This window comes from Chelonus insularis, unplaced genomic scaffold (assembly GCF_013357705.1).
Source record: "Chelonus insularis isolate UGA/USDA-ARS -01 unplaced genomic scaffold, ASM1335770v1 contig_3_pilon, whole genome shotgun sequence".
Taxonomy (NCBI): domain Eukaryota; kingdom Metazoa; phylum Arthropoda; class Insecta; order Hymenoptera; family Braconidae; genus Chelonus; species Chelonus insularis.
In genome coordinates this window covers 3,335,866-3,353,714 of record NW_023276556.1, presented here as the reverse complement: position 1 = coordinate 3,353,714, position 17,849 = coordinate 3,335,866, and the positions used below count along the sequence as shown (strand labels likewise).

Below are 17,849 nucleotides of genomic sequence, written 5' to 3'. Positions count from 1 at the left end.
CTCCTTTATTGTAGCTTCAATCTTGCCAGCTCTGCATAGAACGTGAAATGCGATTGGCAGTGCAAGTAGTGTGGTGACCAAGTGTAGTCACATTGGACTCTGTTTTCATCAATTTTGTTTGCAACAGTTGTCTCTAAACAATCACAAACCCACGTTGATATTTGGTTTAACCTATTTGACATACATTGTCGATATTTCATGTACTTTAATCAAAGTTATTCATTTTAGAAGCTATCAAAATGTTCAATGTGACAGTTGACGCTTATGTTTCCATCTAACTCGTTGATTGCCAGAACTTTTCGATGATACGTTGTTTGTTTAATAAATTAATGTGTCATAATTAGTTATTAATCAAAAACTTACCTCATATGTAGGTAATACAAACATTAATATAGTATATATACATTTATTCTTGTATAAAATTGTTTTCGGTGAAAATAATAAATCTACATTGCTAGGTTGATGGTACTCTGGTGTCCTCTGTCGGTGAGTTGTTATTTTTTAATTTATCTGTCATTATATTACTTATGTATTTAAATCAAGGATAAATATTTGTTTTTTGAATAAACTTACACTTTTATAATTTTTTATTATAATAAAATCTATCTAATAGATTAGTCAATTAAAATGTATCTATGAAATTAATTTCACACACTGTAAATAAATAGTATTAACCATACATTTGGATTTAAGTAAATTTTATAGTAAATTTGTTCCATAAATATTATGATTGCAGCATCATTGTCGCTTATAAATGCTTATAAATAATTATATATTCGACGTAGAATAATTCAATTATAATATTTATAGCATATTAGCATTTAATTAAATAAAAATTCATTTTAAATTCATGTCATAAAAATAATCTTATATTTTGATTATTTATATGATTATTGAGTTACATTAACATGTTTTATTTATAGTAAAAGCGAAAATATCGAACTGTACTTGCTATGTAGCATCTAAACAACATTGTAGGTATTTTCTGAACGATACCGTTATCGTTCTTGTAATTTATAGTTGAAGCATCGTGATGCTGGATTTAAATTTCTCTTTCTTTCTACCTTTTCCATCGACAAGCTAAATATATTTATTCATGTTGCCGGTAAATTATAAAAATCAATTTTTAAAATCAATAAAGCCAAGAGTTTGTTAACGAATTATACAACTAGGATTTATATTAATTAAAAAAAAAAAAAACTAAACTTGTGTAATGAATATATATTTTTTTTGTTATAAACTCAACTGTTGCTCGTTCATCTGAATCATTGAAATCACTTTCTAGTTACTCGTTAAAAGCGTAATGACGTGTGATGATTATTAGCAATGATAATAATAGATGTAGGATAACACTTTCCCAATTAAGTATAAATAACTGAGCATGGGAGACTGCATAATATTTGTAATCTATCTCCTTTTCCTATGATCTTATGTGATATTTGTATAGATATATCTAGATATAATGAAGGAAATGATCAAGAGAGAAGATCTAACTAAAGCTGATGGTCTATTGATGCATTTTGCAATTTTATTTTATAACATCTAATTATATGTCTTTTTGTCAGACTTGATATCATACATTTATTCGTACATGCACCTCGATGCAACTTTTTCATGCACTTTTTATACTTGCTCAAAGTACCTGTAATAGAGACGTTTCTTTAGGAAATGCAATAATTGACATTAACTTGTTATAATATAATATAAAAAAATCCTGCTGGAGATTTTATAATAATGAAAAAGTGTGGAAATGGGAAATATCATCAAAGCTTTCAAAGCAATTTATAGAAAGATAAAATGAAGTTAAAAAATAAAGATGAAAAATACATTGAAATATGATTGAAAAATATTTCGAAGAAAACATAAATTACATGAATTACTTGAAGTTATGGGAAAATCATTTCTACGCTGGGAACTTCAGACAAAGTGTTTAATCTGGTAGATAAGAGGAGTAATTTATGGCTACATATGAATAAAAGTGACACTGGTGAGTGGATCTACGCATTTGTGCAGATGACAGAAAAATTTAATCTGCATTTTCGAGAAGCTATTCTCATCTACATTTTTTTCATTCTTTTTTTTCTATTTTTCTGCCAATTTCACTTCTATTAGAACGATTGAAGAATCAATTATTCCAATCACGAAGTTCTTGGAACCTTTTGTTCATTTTTGGTAGTGTTCGGTGAGTTTAACCTTATACTGAATATGTAATTAGGGTAATGAAAGCTACATGACATACTCGGAACAATATTTAAATTACTCAAGACGTCATAAATAAATAAATAAATAAAAAAAAATAATTAATGAAAATTATGAAGATATTTATTGTGATTCAATTACATTAATTGGATTAAATAAACGTAAAAAATAAAGCATAATACAGTGAATCTTATGTTTAATGAACAAAAGGGCAGACTTAATATCAAATCAAGTAATGGAAAATTAGACAATAGGATTAAATTCATTGAGACGAAAGAATAATGTGTGAATAGACACATGCTTAGGGTGTGAAATGCGATAAGAGGAACGATTATAGCATACATATGTACAAATATCTACAAGATGAGAGTGAGAATAATTTTTTTTGTCTTGTTTACTGGTCAGAATTGAGTCCAACTTATCATAAATTATCAATATGTATTATTACTTAGAAGTTTGATTAACAAAATTGAAAAAAGACGTTATTAATAATTCTGATTATCTTAAATTGGGATATTTTTTATTTTTCAACGCTGTCAATGTGCACTAGGGAATTAATAAGTATAAAGAAGAGATAACATTGATGTTGTATTAGTGGCTACGTTACATTCAGCTTGGATCCCTCGAGTAGAAACGATTGCGAACATATACTACCATCCTAGCCATTATATATATATCCTGAAGATTAATTCCACGTTCGTTTAATATTTTATTTTATTTTTCTTCTTATTTTTCTCGTGTTGTTATCTTGAGAGACCGGTGTGCTATATTCTCCCTCGAGGTTCATTGGCGTACACGCGAGGATCAGAGAAATATAACAATCAACTCTTCTTGTCTATTATAAATAAAACCATTTAAAATTGATTTATTTTGTTATTCCTGTGCTCTAATCCTACTTCAATTAGCTGTAGAAAATAAGCTATATTATTAATTATAATATTTATTTTTTAATATATATACATTGCGAATTATGGAATATTTTTTTTCATTCATTTTTTGCAGCTTTATCATTTATTTATGTATTTAAGTTGAGCAACACTGAAGAGCTTCGGATTAACAGAGCTTAAATATAATTATTTAGTTGAATTGATCATTTTTGATTGATTTGTTTATTAAAATTATTTAATATCATTTTTTCTTGTGTGTAAATTGTATGCCATTTTTGAAAAGCCGCAAAAAAATTTCATTTTATTTTTAACATAATGACAGTTGTTGAAGGTCATGCTTGAATGAATTAAAACTTTATTATTCAGAAATTTGAAAAAAATCCTTGGAGTTACAAGCCTTTTGCTACATTGTATAAAATTACTGAGCAAACTTTGATGATTTGATTGCAATTTTCATGCTGTATACCCACATACATGCAAGCCTACCACTTACTCTTAATTCTCAACAGTGAGTTACATCAAGAAGATGTTACATAGGACCATATTTATGTATGCACAAAGGCAAATTAGATGGTAGACTTGATTTGTAGCCTTTCTTTCATGAAATGTGCGTACTCTGGTAGTTCACTATAATCACAGAAGATTCAGCAGAATCACAGAAGCTTTCTCTATCAATTTTCAATTTGGCTGGCATACTTTTATTTTCCACGTTTTCCTTTCATCTGTGTTCTATGATTTTATCTTCAACTTTATTACTTGACGTGACGAGAGATACTGAATCAAAAGTAAGCATTAAATAAGAAAAAATAATTACGATAATAAATTTGCAATAATTGCTTAGAATTAATATACTTGATGTCTATTTATTAAGCTTTCTTCTTTTCTCTTGCACATTTTGAATAGTCATGATGACGCATTTGAAGTTTTGCATTTCATGCTCAACTAGACGTCACAGGAGATCTGTAATTGTTGATTATCAGTTAAAAAAAATATAAGTGCTCATGAAAACTCTATCAATTATGATTTTATTTACTTTATTTAATGAAGCTAACAATGTAGTTTTATTTTTTACCAAATGTCTAATGACATACTATAAATATAATTATAATAAAATATACCATTGATTGTTTATTATTATCACAACCTTTTCCAAGACGTCATGAATCCCCATTAAGATCCGTTCAAAAAAAAACCAGGATGAATTACAAATTATTTTTGATATTTTTATCAAGAAATCATTGATGTAATCCAGCTTTTTTAAATCTCGAAATAAACCATTAGTAATGGTAAAAAACAAACTATTTTTTATCAAAAAAAAATCTTGTTCGATTCCTAAAAATGCAAATACTAAAGACGTATTGAAATTAAATTGAAAACCTGTTCTTCAGAAATTAAAATGCAAAGATGTACAGATAATAATCATCATCGATGCTAGATTTGAATAGTTGCATACAATAAACATTCCCTTGAAAGTTCAATAAAATCAGTAAATAAAAGCAAGCATTTTAGAATGAACATTTCAATCATAAATGATAAATGATTTCAGCAAATAAAGGAAGCTTTATTTTCCTTTCGTGACTTGATCCTGAAGAAGACGAGATAAGGATTATCATAGCATGCACAATAGTTATAGAAATTCAATCATAGGTTTTATTCTTTGATTTCATGAAAACGATTATCTTTTGGTGAGATAAGGAGACAATTTTGTGAATAAGACAACACAAAAGGGCAAGTGTGTAATGTAATAGGTAAATAATTCAATAAATGGTCCATTCGGATAAGTAGAGAATAGACAATCTAAAGGCAGACCCGGAAGCTTGAGTTACTTCCGTACAAGCAAGGGGCCACCGACTCGTCGGGGAATTGCATAACGAGTGGGATGGGATATAGCAGTTTCTTGTCTCTTGTATATAGAAACAGTGCAGACGACGCACCAATAGGACCTATAGAAAGAAGGCATAAGCACGATATTGTACCTTACACACATACAATTATTATATACAGAGTAAGGTGAAAAGTACCAGAGGATAGTGAGAACCACTGGTACGTGTACCGGTTGTTCTACTCGTGGAATGCGGACCATCGTGTTATGTGTAGTGTATCTACGTACAACCAACAGGCCGTCTGTCTGGTTGTGTCCATGCGCGTGTACAATTATTGCTGTCGAACGTGCGCACCCGATCAACCGGTGATTGAGCATTTATTATGCGTCCGAAGAAAGCATCCATTGTCTTGAGAACATGACATCTCTTATTATTTTCATTGACAATGAGGTGCATTTATTTGCCAGTATTTACTTAGTCAAGTACTCAGTCATGTATTTATTTCACTAAATATTTCAACAAGTCCTGAAAATAAGTGGAAAAAGTGGATAAACAATTGGAGGAAGTTGAAACCTATAAATATGTAAATGGTACTGGTCACCTGGGCCACTGTATGCTAATATAATGCGACACTTTGCATACATGAGACTTGGCATATTTTATGGTGAAAATGTCTAAGAGTTGTGCAGGTGCTGAACCATTCGTGGCTATCATAAAATTGTGATTTCAGTTTACATTTAAGAGCTTTGTCTATTTTTCAACTCTATTAAATCTATTATCTGATAATGGACGGTTGTCATTTACATTTGTATTTTTAATCAAATTTAAATTTAGAATTTATTTTCATTTAGATGAGATTCATTTATTTATCATTAAGTTAATAGATCATTATTTATAGTGATTAAATTGCAATGATGATTATTGTTGATTTTTTGTTTTTTATTTGTGTTTCAGAAATTCCTTCTTATGTAAATAATAAACAAAAAATATAACAATGGCGTCTGGAACGTGTCCTTGGTCCTGAAGATACTAAATTCTACGAGGTGAGAAAAGTTGTTTTAATTTATTTTAATTTAATCGATAAGGAATCATTCTGTGAATCTTTTACATTTTTTGTCAACAAGAAAAAATTTTTTGTCTTCCATCATTGAATTAAGGAAAATTATCTTATTCAGTAGCTGTTAAGAATTTGAGATTATTTCTGAAACTATAAAAAAAACTATTAGATATTTTATTTAAATAGATAAGAACTTGCAGACTCGAGAAAATTTCTGCTTAGTTCACTCTAAAAGGTACTGTCATAAAAACCTTATGAATTGCCGAAAAATTTAGCCAATTTCAATAAAAGCTCAAAGACAAACACTACAAGTAAATAAAACTTGCAAGATATCTTTAGAAAGTACAAGATAAAAATATGGACAATGTATGTACGTACATGAACGACCGTATATGTACATGTTAACTGATATTAGTATACGAAGATATTATCTCTATGATAGATAACGGTAACATGACTGCAATATTAATCCATGTCAGGATTCTCAGACGATTAATTGCTGTATCATTATTGGCCCCTAGAGTTGACTTCCTCCCAGTACATCCTAGGATATGTCGTTATATACACACGTTTTTGTATCTTCCTAGTATCCAGTGATTAACTCCGAAACCTAAGGTCTATATCCCCTCAGTAATTAAGTATTTTAATTAATTGTTTCTCTAAACAATTATGCTAACACCGGACTTATGATGCTATACATTCATATTTGTTTAATCTCCTGAACTATGTTCTTATCATACCAATTCTATTCAAATTTTTATTATTCATTTTTTCATTTCTTTTTATTTTGGCAATCTATATTTTTATTCTCACTAATAAAGGATAGTTGTTATTTAGTAATCCTTAAATCATTAATATTACAACATTTACTAGAGTCTCATTAAATATTCATATTTATTCATTTTAATTAACAATAAATTTAATAATAGATTTATTTATAATAAAAAAAGATTGTAAGTAAATATTTCTACTACAATAATTCATAAAGATTGTTTAATAAATAATATTTATTAATCATTCATATAAATTATTTATGCAAGATTATTTATTAACAATAAAAACATTTTCAGTACTTTATTATTATCCATTCATATTTAAATTATAATTTTTTTTCACCGGGACTCATTTTCTCATTTTTTACTTATTTCAACAATGCATGAAAGTGATGAGTACTTGGTTGGAATAGCAACAATATGATTGTATAAGTATATAAGACGATATATGTGGTACGACAATCAACATTGAAACGTTGCATTATCAAACCGACGAAGGCGAGTCTTCTGGACACACTACAGTAATAATTAAGGTAATGGCTACTTTTCAAGTGGATTTCCGTGTGGCTCGATCTCCTCAGCCTCCCACCTATTACAGTCACGAAGGCACCCGCGTCGTTTTTATAACTTGTTCGATTCTTTTTTCTTTCTTTCATTTTTATTTTCATCTTGGCTCTACAATATACATTTCCGAGAGTTTTTCCTTTCAGTATTACTCTCTTATACCTCTTTTTATGGATATATACACTCATGCTGACAAGTTATATACAGACTTTTCTTCACTTGAACTTCATTCGCACTGTTAAACAGCAATGTTTCAACCTGTTAGACTTGGTCGAGTTCTGCTACAAGTAACTTTATCGTTGACCACTTTAACTTCTTCATTACTTCACCATCAGAGTGATTGATCATGCTTTTCCAAAAAAATTTTTCTTTCATTCTATATTGAAGCAATTGAATTTTAATTTTAATAATGGTAATAAAACTTCTTAAGTGAATTGAATTTTTTTTACGTTAAAAAATAATATTCACTAGAGAAAGGAGGTAAAACAGGTTTGTTTGCAAAGCTTCAACTTTTCATTTTTTTTTCATCTTCATAGAAAAAAAAAACTCTACTGCTACAACAAATCAAAGGTCTTTTTCTGCAAAAATACTGATCTCTGATGTGTTTACAGGTAAAGTCTACCGTATACTTTAGGGATTTCTTGTTACTATAGATTTCTTTTATGAACGCAACAGCAATCAAAAAAATAAGTCTGAGTACCCTTTGTCTGTGCTAACACGACAAACTTCCCATTAGTAATTGTTTATAACAAATTTAAATAATTATAAACAAGGTGTAATTGTTAAAAGTCATATCTCGTTATAACTAAATAACATTATTTTGTTGAAAAATCCAAATCGATGTGATATAAAAGTAATTAAAAATTTATTTAAAAGTATTTTAAATAATTAATCTTTTTATTTATTCATTATTAGTTTTTTCGTTATAAAAAAAAACAGCTTGACCGAATTCGTTTAAATTCTACTCAGATCTTTTTTACAATAATATCTTTCGGATAAATTTTGGTTGAAGTTGATATCTCGATCCGTTCTTGAGATATCGAAAACGAAAAAAATGCTGACATCCGTACATACATACGTACGTACACACATATCATTCTAAAAATTGGTCAGTATGCTTGCAAATATCTAGAAACGTGGAGATATGATGAAAATTCAAATTTTACTGATCGACCCAATTTCAAAAACTTCCTAATGGGAAGTTAAAAATATTTTATGAGTAATAGTCAGTTTTGATGCTGCTACAAGTTTTTTTTTATTGTGTATGATATTATCTCATTATCTCTCATAGATAGAAAAATAACGACAATTATTCTAGTCGATGCTGAGAAAGAAAAACAATTTTTGAAGTTTTTTTATTCCAGTCTAATTAATGTACATATTGACATTACAATAATATTTAAACTCCCAGCACTACAGGAATAGATGTAATCCAGCAAAAAAAAACAAACAATAAACAAAAACAAAGTGAAAAATGTCAACTTCAATTACACAGCACTTTTTTAAAATTCGGTAATTAAATGACAGCTGAGAGAATCGATACATGAATGTTACGTTGGGGTGCATGTCTATGAGTCCTTAGAGGAATTTAGGTCAGATCGGCTATCAAACTAGTGATAATGCAACCATCCTTGATGCTTGAGGTACTGAGGTGACACATCACTTGCACTCCGATAATTATTGTTAGAAAGTCATATGAGCTTCGACAATGCAGTGCATCAGAAGAGAAAATGATTTATAAAAAAAATATATCCAAGAGTAGGTGTTTTTCTCTAGAAATCTCAGCTCTCAACCGAGAAGTGGATGTGACTATAAAAAAGAGAGCCCTTAAAACAGACATGTATTTGACTTGTAATCAAGTGTTAGCTGATTCGGCTTTGTCTGTGTTATGTGTGGTTATCGCATCCCTTATCTCAATGAAAACCTTACAATCTAAAGAGTTACTGAAGCGAATATGGGACGAAAAAACGTTTCTCATTGAAATTCATGAATTTCAGACAAAAGCGAGAAAAATTTGTATTTTAAGTGCTTTCTAAAATCGAATAGTTTTTGTTGTTTTACAAAAAAAAAAATCTTTAAGAGAATATTTCAACAAAAGAGATAATATCAAACAAAGCATATAAAATGAAGACAAACATACTGAACATCAAATTCAAGCTTTTTTCAAATTTTTGCCATTTTAGATGTTTTCTTGAGAATGCTTTGAAAATGCCAGCTTTAGCATAATGATACCTTTTGAAATATCTCTAGTTTTAGAATTTATATGAAATTCAGTGGTTGTGAATGCTTGCGACGGACATCATCTTAAGAGAAGCTTCTGGGTGAATGTATTATGATAAATTGGTATAAACTGGATAATAAAAGTATCCAAAAAGATAATTCAACTTTTCAAGCTGTTGTATAAAAGATTTAACCGCTTTTATGATAAATAAAAAGTTATATGATGTTTATAACTGGACAATCAATTCTGACATTATAACTTCCAACGTCATTGTCAATTAGCAAGTGGTTAATGGGCAAACTTTACTCTGATTACTTTTCTTTCCTCGTAAGCAGTATTTGGCAATTCTCTGTCTAAATTTGTGAAAGTTACTACCAAGTTATGGAAGAATGTTAATAAAAGGTGAAGTCTCTAAAAGAGACCATTGAGATCTTTATTGCTACTCGACAATGACAGACAAAAAAGTGGTGGTGTAAGAAGAGATTTAACTGCCACAAGAATTTAATGTCTTTGTAAATCTAATCATGGTACGTTGTAAGGTGGTGAATGATAAAACTTTGTGAATTTTTTAAAGGGGATTATGTTAACAATAGATCAGTATTAGTAGAAAATTAGAAACTATTCAATAAATAATAAGATAACTTTCAGATTGATCTTGTTTTTCCTTTACTAAATTGTTGGAAACTTTCCAACTTCTTGAATTTTAATTTAGTCTATGGGAAGTTAGTGAAGTTATTGGCCTCCGGGATGCTCTTTACATGACGTTGAAGTTGATGAAAATTACAAATACTTTATGTTTACCAGATAAAATGAAGATTAAGTTCTCTAATCGTATAAAGACCTCATAACACAGACAAGCTCTTGAAGTTTCGTTTCCGGAATAAATAATGAAATTCTAGATGGACTTGTATTTAAGTTTTGTATCAACTCATGTTGTCCTTTAACTGCATCTTAAACGTGCTCACTATGAAGATGAAACGTGACAGTTTCTCTTAAGCTTCAACTTGCTCGTGGCAATTTAATTAATAGATAGAAATTGACATTTTCAACGCTGTCATATTTTCGATAATATTATACTATGAGTATTAATTAAACTAAATTCATAATTCTTGAAAATATTTATATCAATTTTGAAACCAATTTGTTAAGAAAAAAAATGAAACAATAAAGAAGTTAAAATTACATAGAAGAACTGGAGAGTAAAAGGTTGAGGGGATCAAGCAGTATAAAAGAGGAAGTGAACAAAAAATAAAGAGACGTAGACAGTGGACTCCACCAGTATACTCTGATACAATGAATTTTCGAGGAGTGTAATTTCCTGGCGGTACGATAGCGATAGCCATCGCCGCCGTGTAATCTCATACCCGCAATGGAGTGGCAGACGCTAATTTTCCTGGCGTCATAGCAATTTTGTAAGATTCACCTCGACGTTCCTAAAATATATGTAGATACATACATATCTAGACATAAATTTGTTTATATCAAAACATATGATGATGCAAAAAAAATTATATTTTTCGCTGAAAATATGAATATTTATATGCTTTCATTATTTTCACAACTAAAGAACAACTATTCCTCATTTTATGTGGATTCTGTGCTTTTAAATTCTTCCTTGTAAACGACTGCTTTGTATATCATCCAACAAATCAATATATGATATCATTCTTATTAATAGCAAAGCATAGTTTGCATTGTTTTCTTTCCTCTTAAATTGAAAAAACAAATTAATGAAAAATAAAGCATTTTTAATAGGTATTATTATTAAAATACTCTATTGTACTGTGTTTTAATTACACATCAATCATTTTTCAAACTCCATTGAAATTTTTCTCAAAAGCAGATGAACCTTTCACAACTCATCAAAAATAGTTCATATACAGTCTGTAGATAAAATAATTTTTCAAAAAATTGACGTAAATAATAACAAAAAAACAATTAACTTCCACTTACTTAAACCATGTTATCATTTTTATAATTTTAAATTAAAAAAAAAAAATAAACTTTATGAAAAATTTTATTTTTAATTAATTCTTCAATATATTTTTTTTAATAAAAAAAACGTTTCTATACTTGATTGAAAAAAAAATTTATTTTATTCATTTAAAAATTTTTGCTTTGAAATATTTAATTACACTAATGTATTTTTTTAAATTTTTTTAGCAATAAGATAAGCCAATCATGAATATTTTTTCATCAAAAAAGCTTCAAGATCATCAAGAAAAAAAATAGATCTAAATATTCACGCTCTGTTGGTGCTGCATTCGATTAGAAAATAACTGTCGATTGGTCTGCTTTGGATTTCACACTCCTCCCACATGCTGACATACTGGCTGGTATTAACCAGTCGACGTGTTTGCTGATAAGCCAGTCATAATCAGTGGGATTTGTTAATAAGTTGGAAAATACCGACTTAATGAAAAACGAGCACTTAGTAGTGTTCGACGTTGATTCAAATTAGTTTACACAGGATAGTCATTTCAGTAATTAACACAATCACATATTAATTCTATAAGTTATCATTTATCCTATTAAATGAGCATTTGCTTGTTGAATAATTGACATGGTGTGTTTATTAAATCCATGGAAATTTTTAGATCATTGGATTAACTTTAGAAACAATAAATAAATATTGGTAAAAGGAGTAAATTTGGAATTTGAGATCAAATAGAAAAGTTAAATTACTGGAAGAATTTATTTGGATATATTTTTAGTTGGGTGAGCAAGCAAAAATAAATACGATACAATGATTTATTCAAATTTCAAAGCATTCAGTTACAGGCTTGAAGATGAACAATAAATGTTGTGTTATTCATTGTTATCTTGTTGAGTGACTTTTATCTTTGTTCATCTTTCCGTTTTGGTTTGATTTTTTCTTTGCTATTTTATTTTTTCTCTTGTAGAGTCAGACGTTGCTTGTTACACAAGTAAGCTGTTACGGTGAGACACTTAATACACCTCTACTTGACATGGAATCACGTCACGAATAGTTGTTCAACAATACCAGTGATCTTCGATCTTCTAAGATCTTTGTCATTTTCTTTTTTGTGACCTGTTTTATCACAATACCTTTATGTCGCTCAGAGACACAAAGATACTTAACAATCATTATTTTATTGTCAAATTAATGACAGTTGCAATCAAGTATTGAGTATTACTATTTATACTTTATACCTCTGTTATGAAGTATTATCAATTGTGTCTAAGCGAATAATTCACTCCTCATAATGAAATAATTCTATTCAGCTTATTCCATACTGAGTTATCATTATTTCTTATTACTTTGATCTTTCAAGCAGAATTAACCTGTACGAATGAGTTTGTCAAGTATTCTAATACTGTTAAATTTCTCTTAAAGAAAATTTTATATTAATAAATTTCACACTATTGTCACACATCATTCATCCTAATTAGATGTTAAAAATATTCATGTGGAATAAAACTGTACATTTAATTTGTGTAAAATTTATCTTATTAATACTTTTATTTCTTATCACAGTTTTTTTTTTCGTAGGAATTATCAATAATTTTTATTATTGTGTAATAACAGGGTTTAGATAATGACAAGTTTCTAGAACATCCGCAATTTATTGCCAAGCTTCTTTTCAAATCAATAAACAGATGAGAATAATGATAAAATAAATATATCCGACATTTTTAGAGTAATAAATGAACAAGTTTTTTTTTAATTGTTAAGTGTTGTAGATTTTTAATTAAAGCTTTAAATCATATTTTATAATAGAAGACTTTTCAAACAAGTTAAATAATAAATTTTCAACTAACTTCCACTACATAATAATAATTAAGTTCTCTTTGACTCTAGCCTTTCTGTAACCATATTTTTGCCTCTCTTGTTGCAGGATGGTGTTGGTAGTGAACGGAGTGCTGCAGGAAGAGGTACCTGTGGATAGCAGGTCCTTGTATGCAGCACATCCAATATATCGTGAAACAGCAGCCCAGCTGCATTCAATGCCTGCAAAATTGGTGGGTCCAGTAGGTCTTCTCTATGTTCAACAAAGAGAAATGGCTGCAACACTTCCTCACGACAGTGAGTATTATCAATGAATGTCTTATAGAGCTAAAAAGAATGAATAAATAATTCGTTTGAAATTTATTGATATGACCTGCCATTATTACCAGAAAATTGTCCATAAATAAAAAAAATTTGTATAACATTGTGCTAGTTTTAATAATTGCTTTAAATTGAATAAAGTAACACAATAAATTACTCATAAAAGAGCAAATGTAATCAAATGTCGTAAAGATTATTATCGGTAATTCTCAGCATGGAGCAGCACTACCAATTACCAGTGAAATGCAATAAAGCTTGGTTATAAAAAACTGAGTATAATTTAGAAACATGACAAAAACACTTGTTAGTTTATCAGAAAACAAATATGATGTCTTTTCTTGCTAAGTATTTTAAATTGGCATGTAATGAGTTTTCTATGAAATTTTCGTTAATGAATTTTGCAAGAAATATATTTAGATGTGATAAAAATCAATGTTGATTTAATAATAAAATATGTTAATGTGAATTATAATTTTCCATGTTGTTAATGTAGAAATGATGTAACAGATAGCTTTGGAGTAATATTTCATCATATTATTGCATTGGTTGCATTTAGAAATTCAAATTCATCTTTATACTCGTTGACTTATTTTCTATTCTGTTTGAGAATTTTTATCTAAAGAAGAAAAAAATAAATTCCCTTAGAAAAATGTAACTCCAGTAAAAAAGCTTTCTCTACATTTATTTGCACTATTATTTTCATCATAATTTCAGTTTTTTCTTGATAAAAAGAGAATTTTTCCTTGGAATTTATCAGCAAGTGATAGTAATTATTCTTTTGAAATTGTTAAAAAAGTAATAAAATTCAGTGAACAAATATTTTTGTTTCAGAAAATGTCAATATTTTGGGATCAGACGACATGACAACATGCATAATTGTAGTGGTGCGACATTCTGGTACGTATAAAAGAGAAACTTCAATAACCAACATATTTCATTAACTTAATGAAAAACCTTTAAAGAAGTTTATAATTGAAAAATTAATATTCAAGCAGAAAGTAAAAGATTTTCACAATAAAAAAATTGTTACGAAAAATATCATTGTACTGTAAAGCGTGAAGTATGATATGTTCAGCTTATCCACGATTAAGTGTGCCTCTTCACGCTGTTCTATTCTATCCTTTTCTTCTCTATCTCCCTCTCATTTTAGAGATCTCTAAACTTCTTCCTACATCTTACAATATCTCATACACACTCGTATATCTATCTAGCTTTCTTGTTTTGCTGTCTAATATATATATATTCTTAGTCTTTCCGTAATAAACATCATGAATATCGGTGTCTTGCTTGAAATATGTCTACCAGTAAAAGGATTTCTTTTTGAAGTGTGTGGCAAAACAGTCGTTTTAAGTTCTAACAAACCGACTCTGGGAATATCATGTATAAGCATAAATTTAATAAATTATGCATTCATATGTTTGATAGGATCAGGTGCTGTGGCTTTAGCACATCTAGATGGAGCAGGGACTGAGGAAGCTGCATCCGCAATGGTCCAGAAGGTGACGGAACTAGCGCTGGGATTCCCTGAGGGAAGAGTTGAGCTTCAACTTGTAGGTGGATATTCCGATCCAAGAAATTACTCAGAAGAATTATTTTATAACATCCTTTGTGAGTAATGAAATTTTTAAGCTATGTGTACTCATGAAAAATGGGAAATTAATTAACTTAGATTCAGAAAAGTTGTAACAGACATTTATTCCTTGTGTTGTTGTCCATAGCTGCTTTTCACAGGCAACCAATCGAAATCGATTTGACATTGTGCTGTGTGGGCGAGCTTAATACGACAGTGAGAGGTGGAATTCATTGGCCTGTCATATATGGAATTGGGCTGAATGTCAAAACCGGCGAAATATTCCCAGCAACGTTTCCTGACAAGGGACCGGATCAAGCTTTGAGGGCGGCTAGGCACCTGACAGGCGGCCAGCAAGTGAGTACAATCTCACATTTTATACCTTGGGGAAAATAAAACAAAAAATATTCTTCCTTAGGTTTTGGACGTTTATGACTGTACTCTTGGACTTTTGAGAATTGGGCCATTCAATTATGATCCACTTCGTGGAGTAGATTTATGGCTAGCTCAGACTGATGATTTTATTCTCCGGCATCTCTCTACTTCACCAGATGTAGAGCCACCTCATTTTGTAGCTCAAGTATGAATATTCTCATCGTTATACAAGTATTACTCAAAAACATCGATTAATAATATTAATTGTATTTTTTGTCATTTCTTTAAAGATAAGAGCTACGTTAAAATATATTCAAGATAACCAATTTCCGGCTGTGACAGTCTTCCGAGATAACAGGCCACATTATTACCGCCGAGATGAAACAACTGGTGTTTGGCAACCGATCCGATATGACACTGGTTTTTAATAATAACCTTAAAGTGCTTCAAATACTTTCGTGCAATACTTTAATAAATAAATAAAGGCCACGATGTAAACTGTAAATTTAAATCACAAGTGAATTAATACATTTTTTTTTCATATTTTTATTACAAGTATCTCGAATTAACTTCGACTGTAATGTAATTAAAGGAATCTAGTATAGATGAATTATCACGATGAGTTTATATTTATGTGGCCTTTGATTCATTCTTTTAATCGTGGTGTATTCGTTGATACCTTTTAAGTTTGCCATAAAATGGAATTTTACTTTACTATGATGATGAATGGTAGAGAAATCAGAATATGATAAAGATGTACATATTTGTTTTATCAATGCTTGGCTAGCAAATTATTTAGACTAATTATAAGATTTGAAAATTGATTGCGTTTTTATTTGATTCACAAACAATTATTTCACTGTTTTCATATAAATCAAATATACTGTTATTATTAAAATGTTGATGAAAATTTATAAAATTAAATAAAAACGCCGTCCTCGAATTGTAATTCTATTATAAAGAAAAATAATACGATGAACGATAAGCTAGCTGGCCTGGACTAGACGTTAATAATATCATTCGTGATGAAAGCTTAAAAGTATATATTTTTACAAATTAATAATACGAAAAATGAAATATTGTGATCAATTATCTGGTATGTAAATAGAAGCATCACAAGCTCGTGACATATTTACATACTCAGTGAACTTTGTTATCGTTCTGTTATTTTTTATTTTCATTTGTCATTAAATTTTCAAAATACATAGAACGAGAAACTTTGTTCAATAAAAATACGTTAATTGTGTTATACAAAATGTCAAAAAAAAAAAATCAATAGAATGTAACGATTCTGGAAAGTTTCTTGGCCATGATGTAATTTATCACTTTCGACTTTGTTCAAAGTAAACTTTAATTTTCTTCATAGATCATATTTGCTTTTTCTCCTCTAGGAATTAAATATATTTTATTAAGTCTTTTTTTGTCAAACGAAAACGACTGTAATTTTAAACATTATTGGTGATATATTTATACTTATACATAAATAAATAAAGTTATAAAATGAAAGACATTTCATGAAATCTTTATTTTTTATTGGGTAGAAACAAGTGTACCTAATAAATATCTACATCGAAATTTGACACCTAATTTGAAGTAAGCTACCTTTAACAGCGAACCAATAACAACTTATTTAAAAGAAGGGTCTTAGTAAATCCCTTTTTCCCAGTTACAAAACTTTTAGAGAACTCCTATAAACTTTCCTAAATATTTCAAAAACTTTTTTTTCGTATAATCTAATCATATTCTCTTATCCAAAGGGGTTCGATCTCACATCTATAATTCCTTTTGTTCAATGCGAGGGTCTATAGAGCTTTCAAGGGGAAAAATAAATATAAATTTAAAGATATTATCAACTACGACGTACTAAAATTTGCACATTTATGTAAAACATCTTATTTATCAGAAATATATAAATTTTTTTTTCCTTCACAACATTAATATATTCCAAAAATAACGTTGGCAAATGAAAATTTAAATTTAGTGCTGCTGGAAAAAGAATTTATTACCCGAGAAATATTGCTACAATCATTTTTTTAATGAAATTACGATGAGAACACTTGGAATGAGATGGAAGAAAAATAGATAGGTACATAATATATCACAAGATAAATTCAATAATAGGTTATTAATACAGAAAACTCCAATATTGCTGCAAAAATGAATGTGTGAAATCAATTGTATTATACTACCCACTCAACAGGTTTCCTATCATCCTCTATTAATCTTTATATGCGAAAGTTTCTGCAGCGAAAAAAAATGCATTGTAATATTTACATATTTTCACATCCATAAAAAACATCAGCTTGGT

At 29.0% G+C, this 17,849-nt stretch overlaps 1 protein-coding gene across 4 annotated transcripts; it reads left to right on the top strand.

Moving 5' to 3' along the window:
• Nucleotides 1-23: 23 nt before the first annotated feature.
• On the top strand, nucleotides 24-17,051 carry Ntan1 (N-terminal amidohydrolase 1). 4 transcript variants are annotated; one of them, XM_035085858.1, is made up of 8 exons: nucleotides 24-486; nucleotides 5,864-5,952; nucleotides 13,385-13,572; nucleotides 14,428-14,493; nucleotides 15,022-15,204; nucleotides 15,315-15,523; nucleotides 15,585-15,746; nucleotides 15,832-17,051. In XM_035085858.1, the coding sequence occupies exons 3-8, from the start codon at nucleotides 13,386-13,388 to the stop codon at nucleotides 15,967-15,969; spliced, it is 945 nt and encodes a 314-aa protein (XP_034941749.1). In that variant the 5' UTR covers nucleotides 24-486; nucleotides 5,864-5,952; nucleotide 13,385; the 3' UTR covers nucleotides 15,970-17,051. The 4 variants fall into 4 exon arrangements, with proteins under 4 accessions (XP_034941749.1, XP_034941750.1, XP_034941752.1 ...); XM_035085859.1 differs by lacking the exon at nucleotides 24-486 and adding an exon at nucleotides 5,580-5,598; XM_035085861.1 differs by lacking the exons at nucleotides 24-486; nucleotides 5,864-5,952 and adding an exon at nucleotides 11,893-12,007.
• The last annotated feature ends 798 nt before the right edge of the window (nucleotides 17,052-17,849 follow it).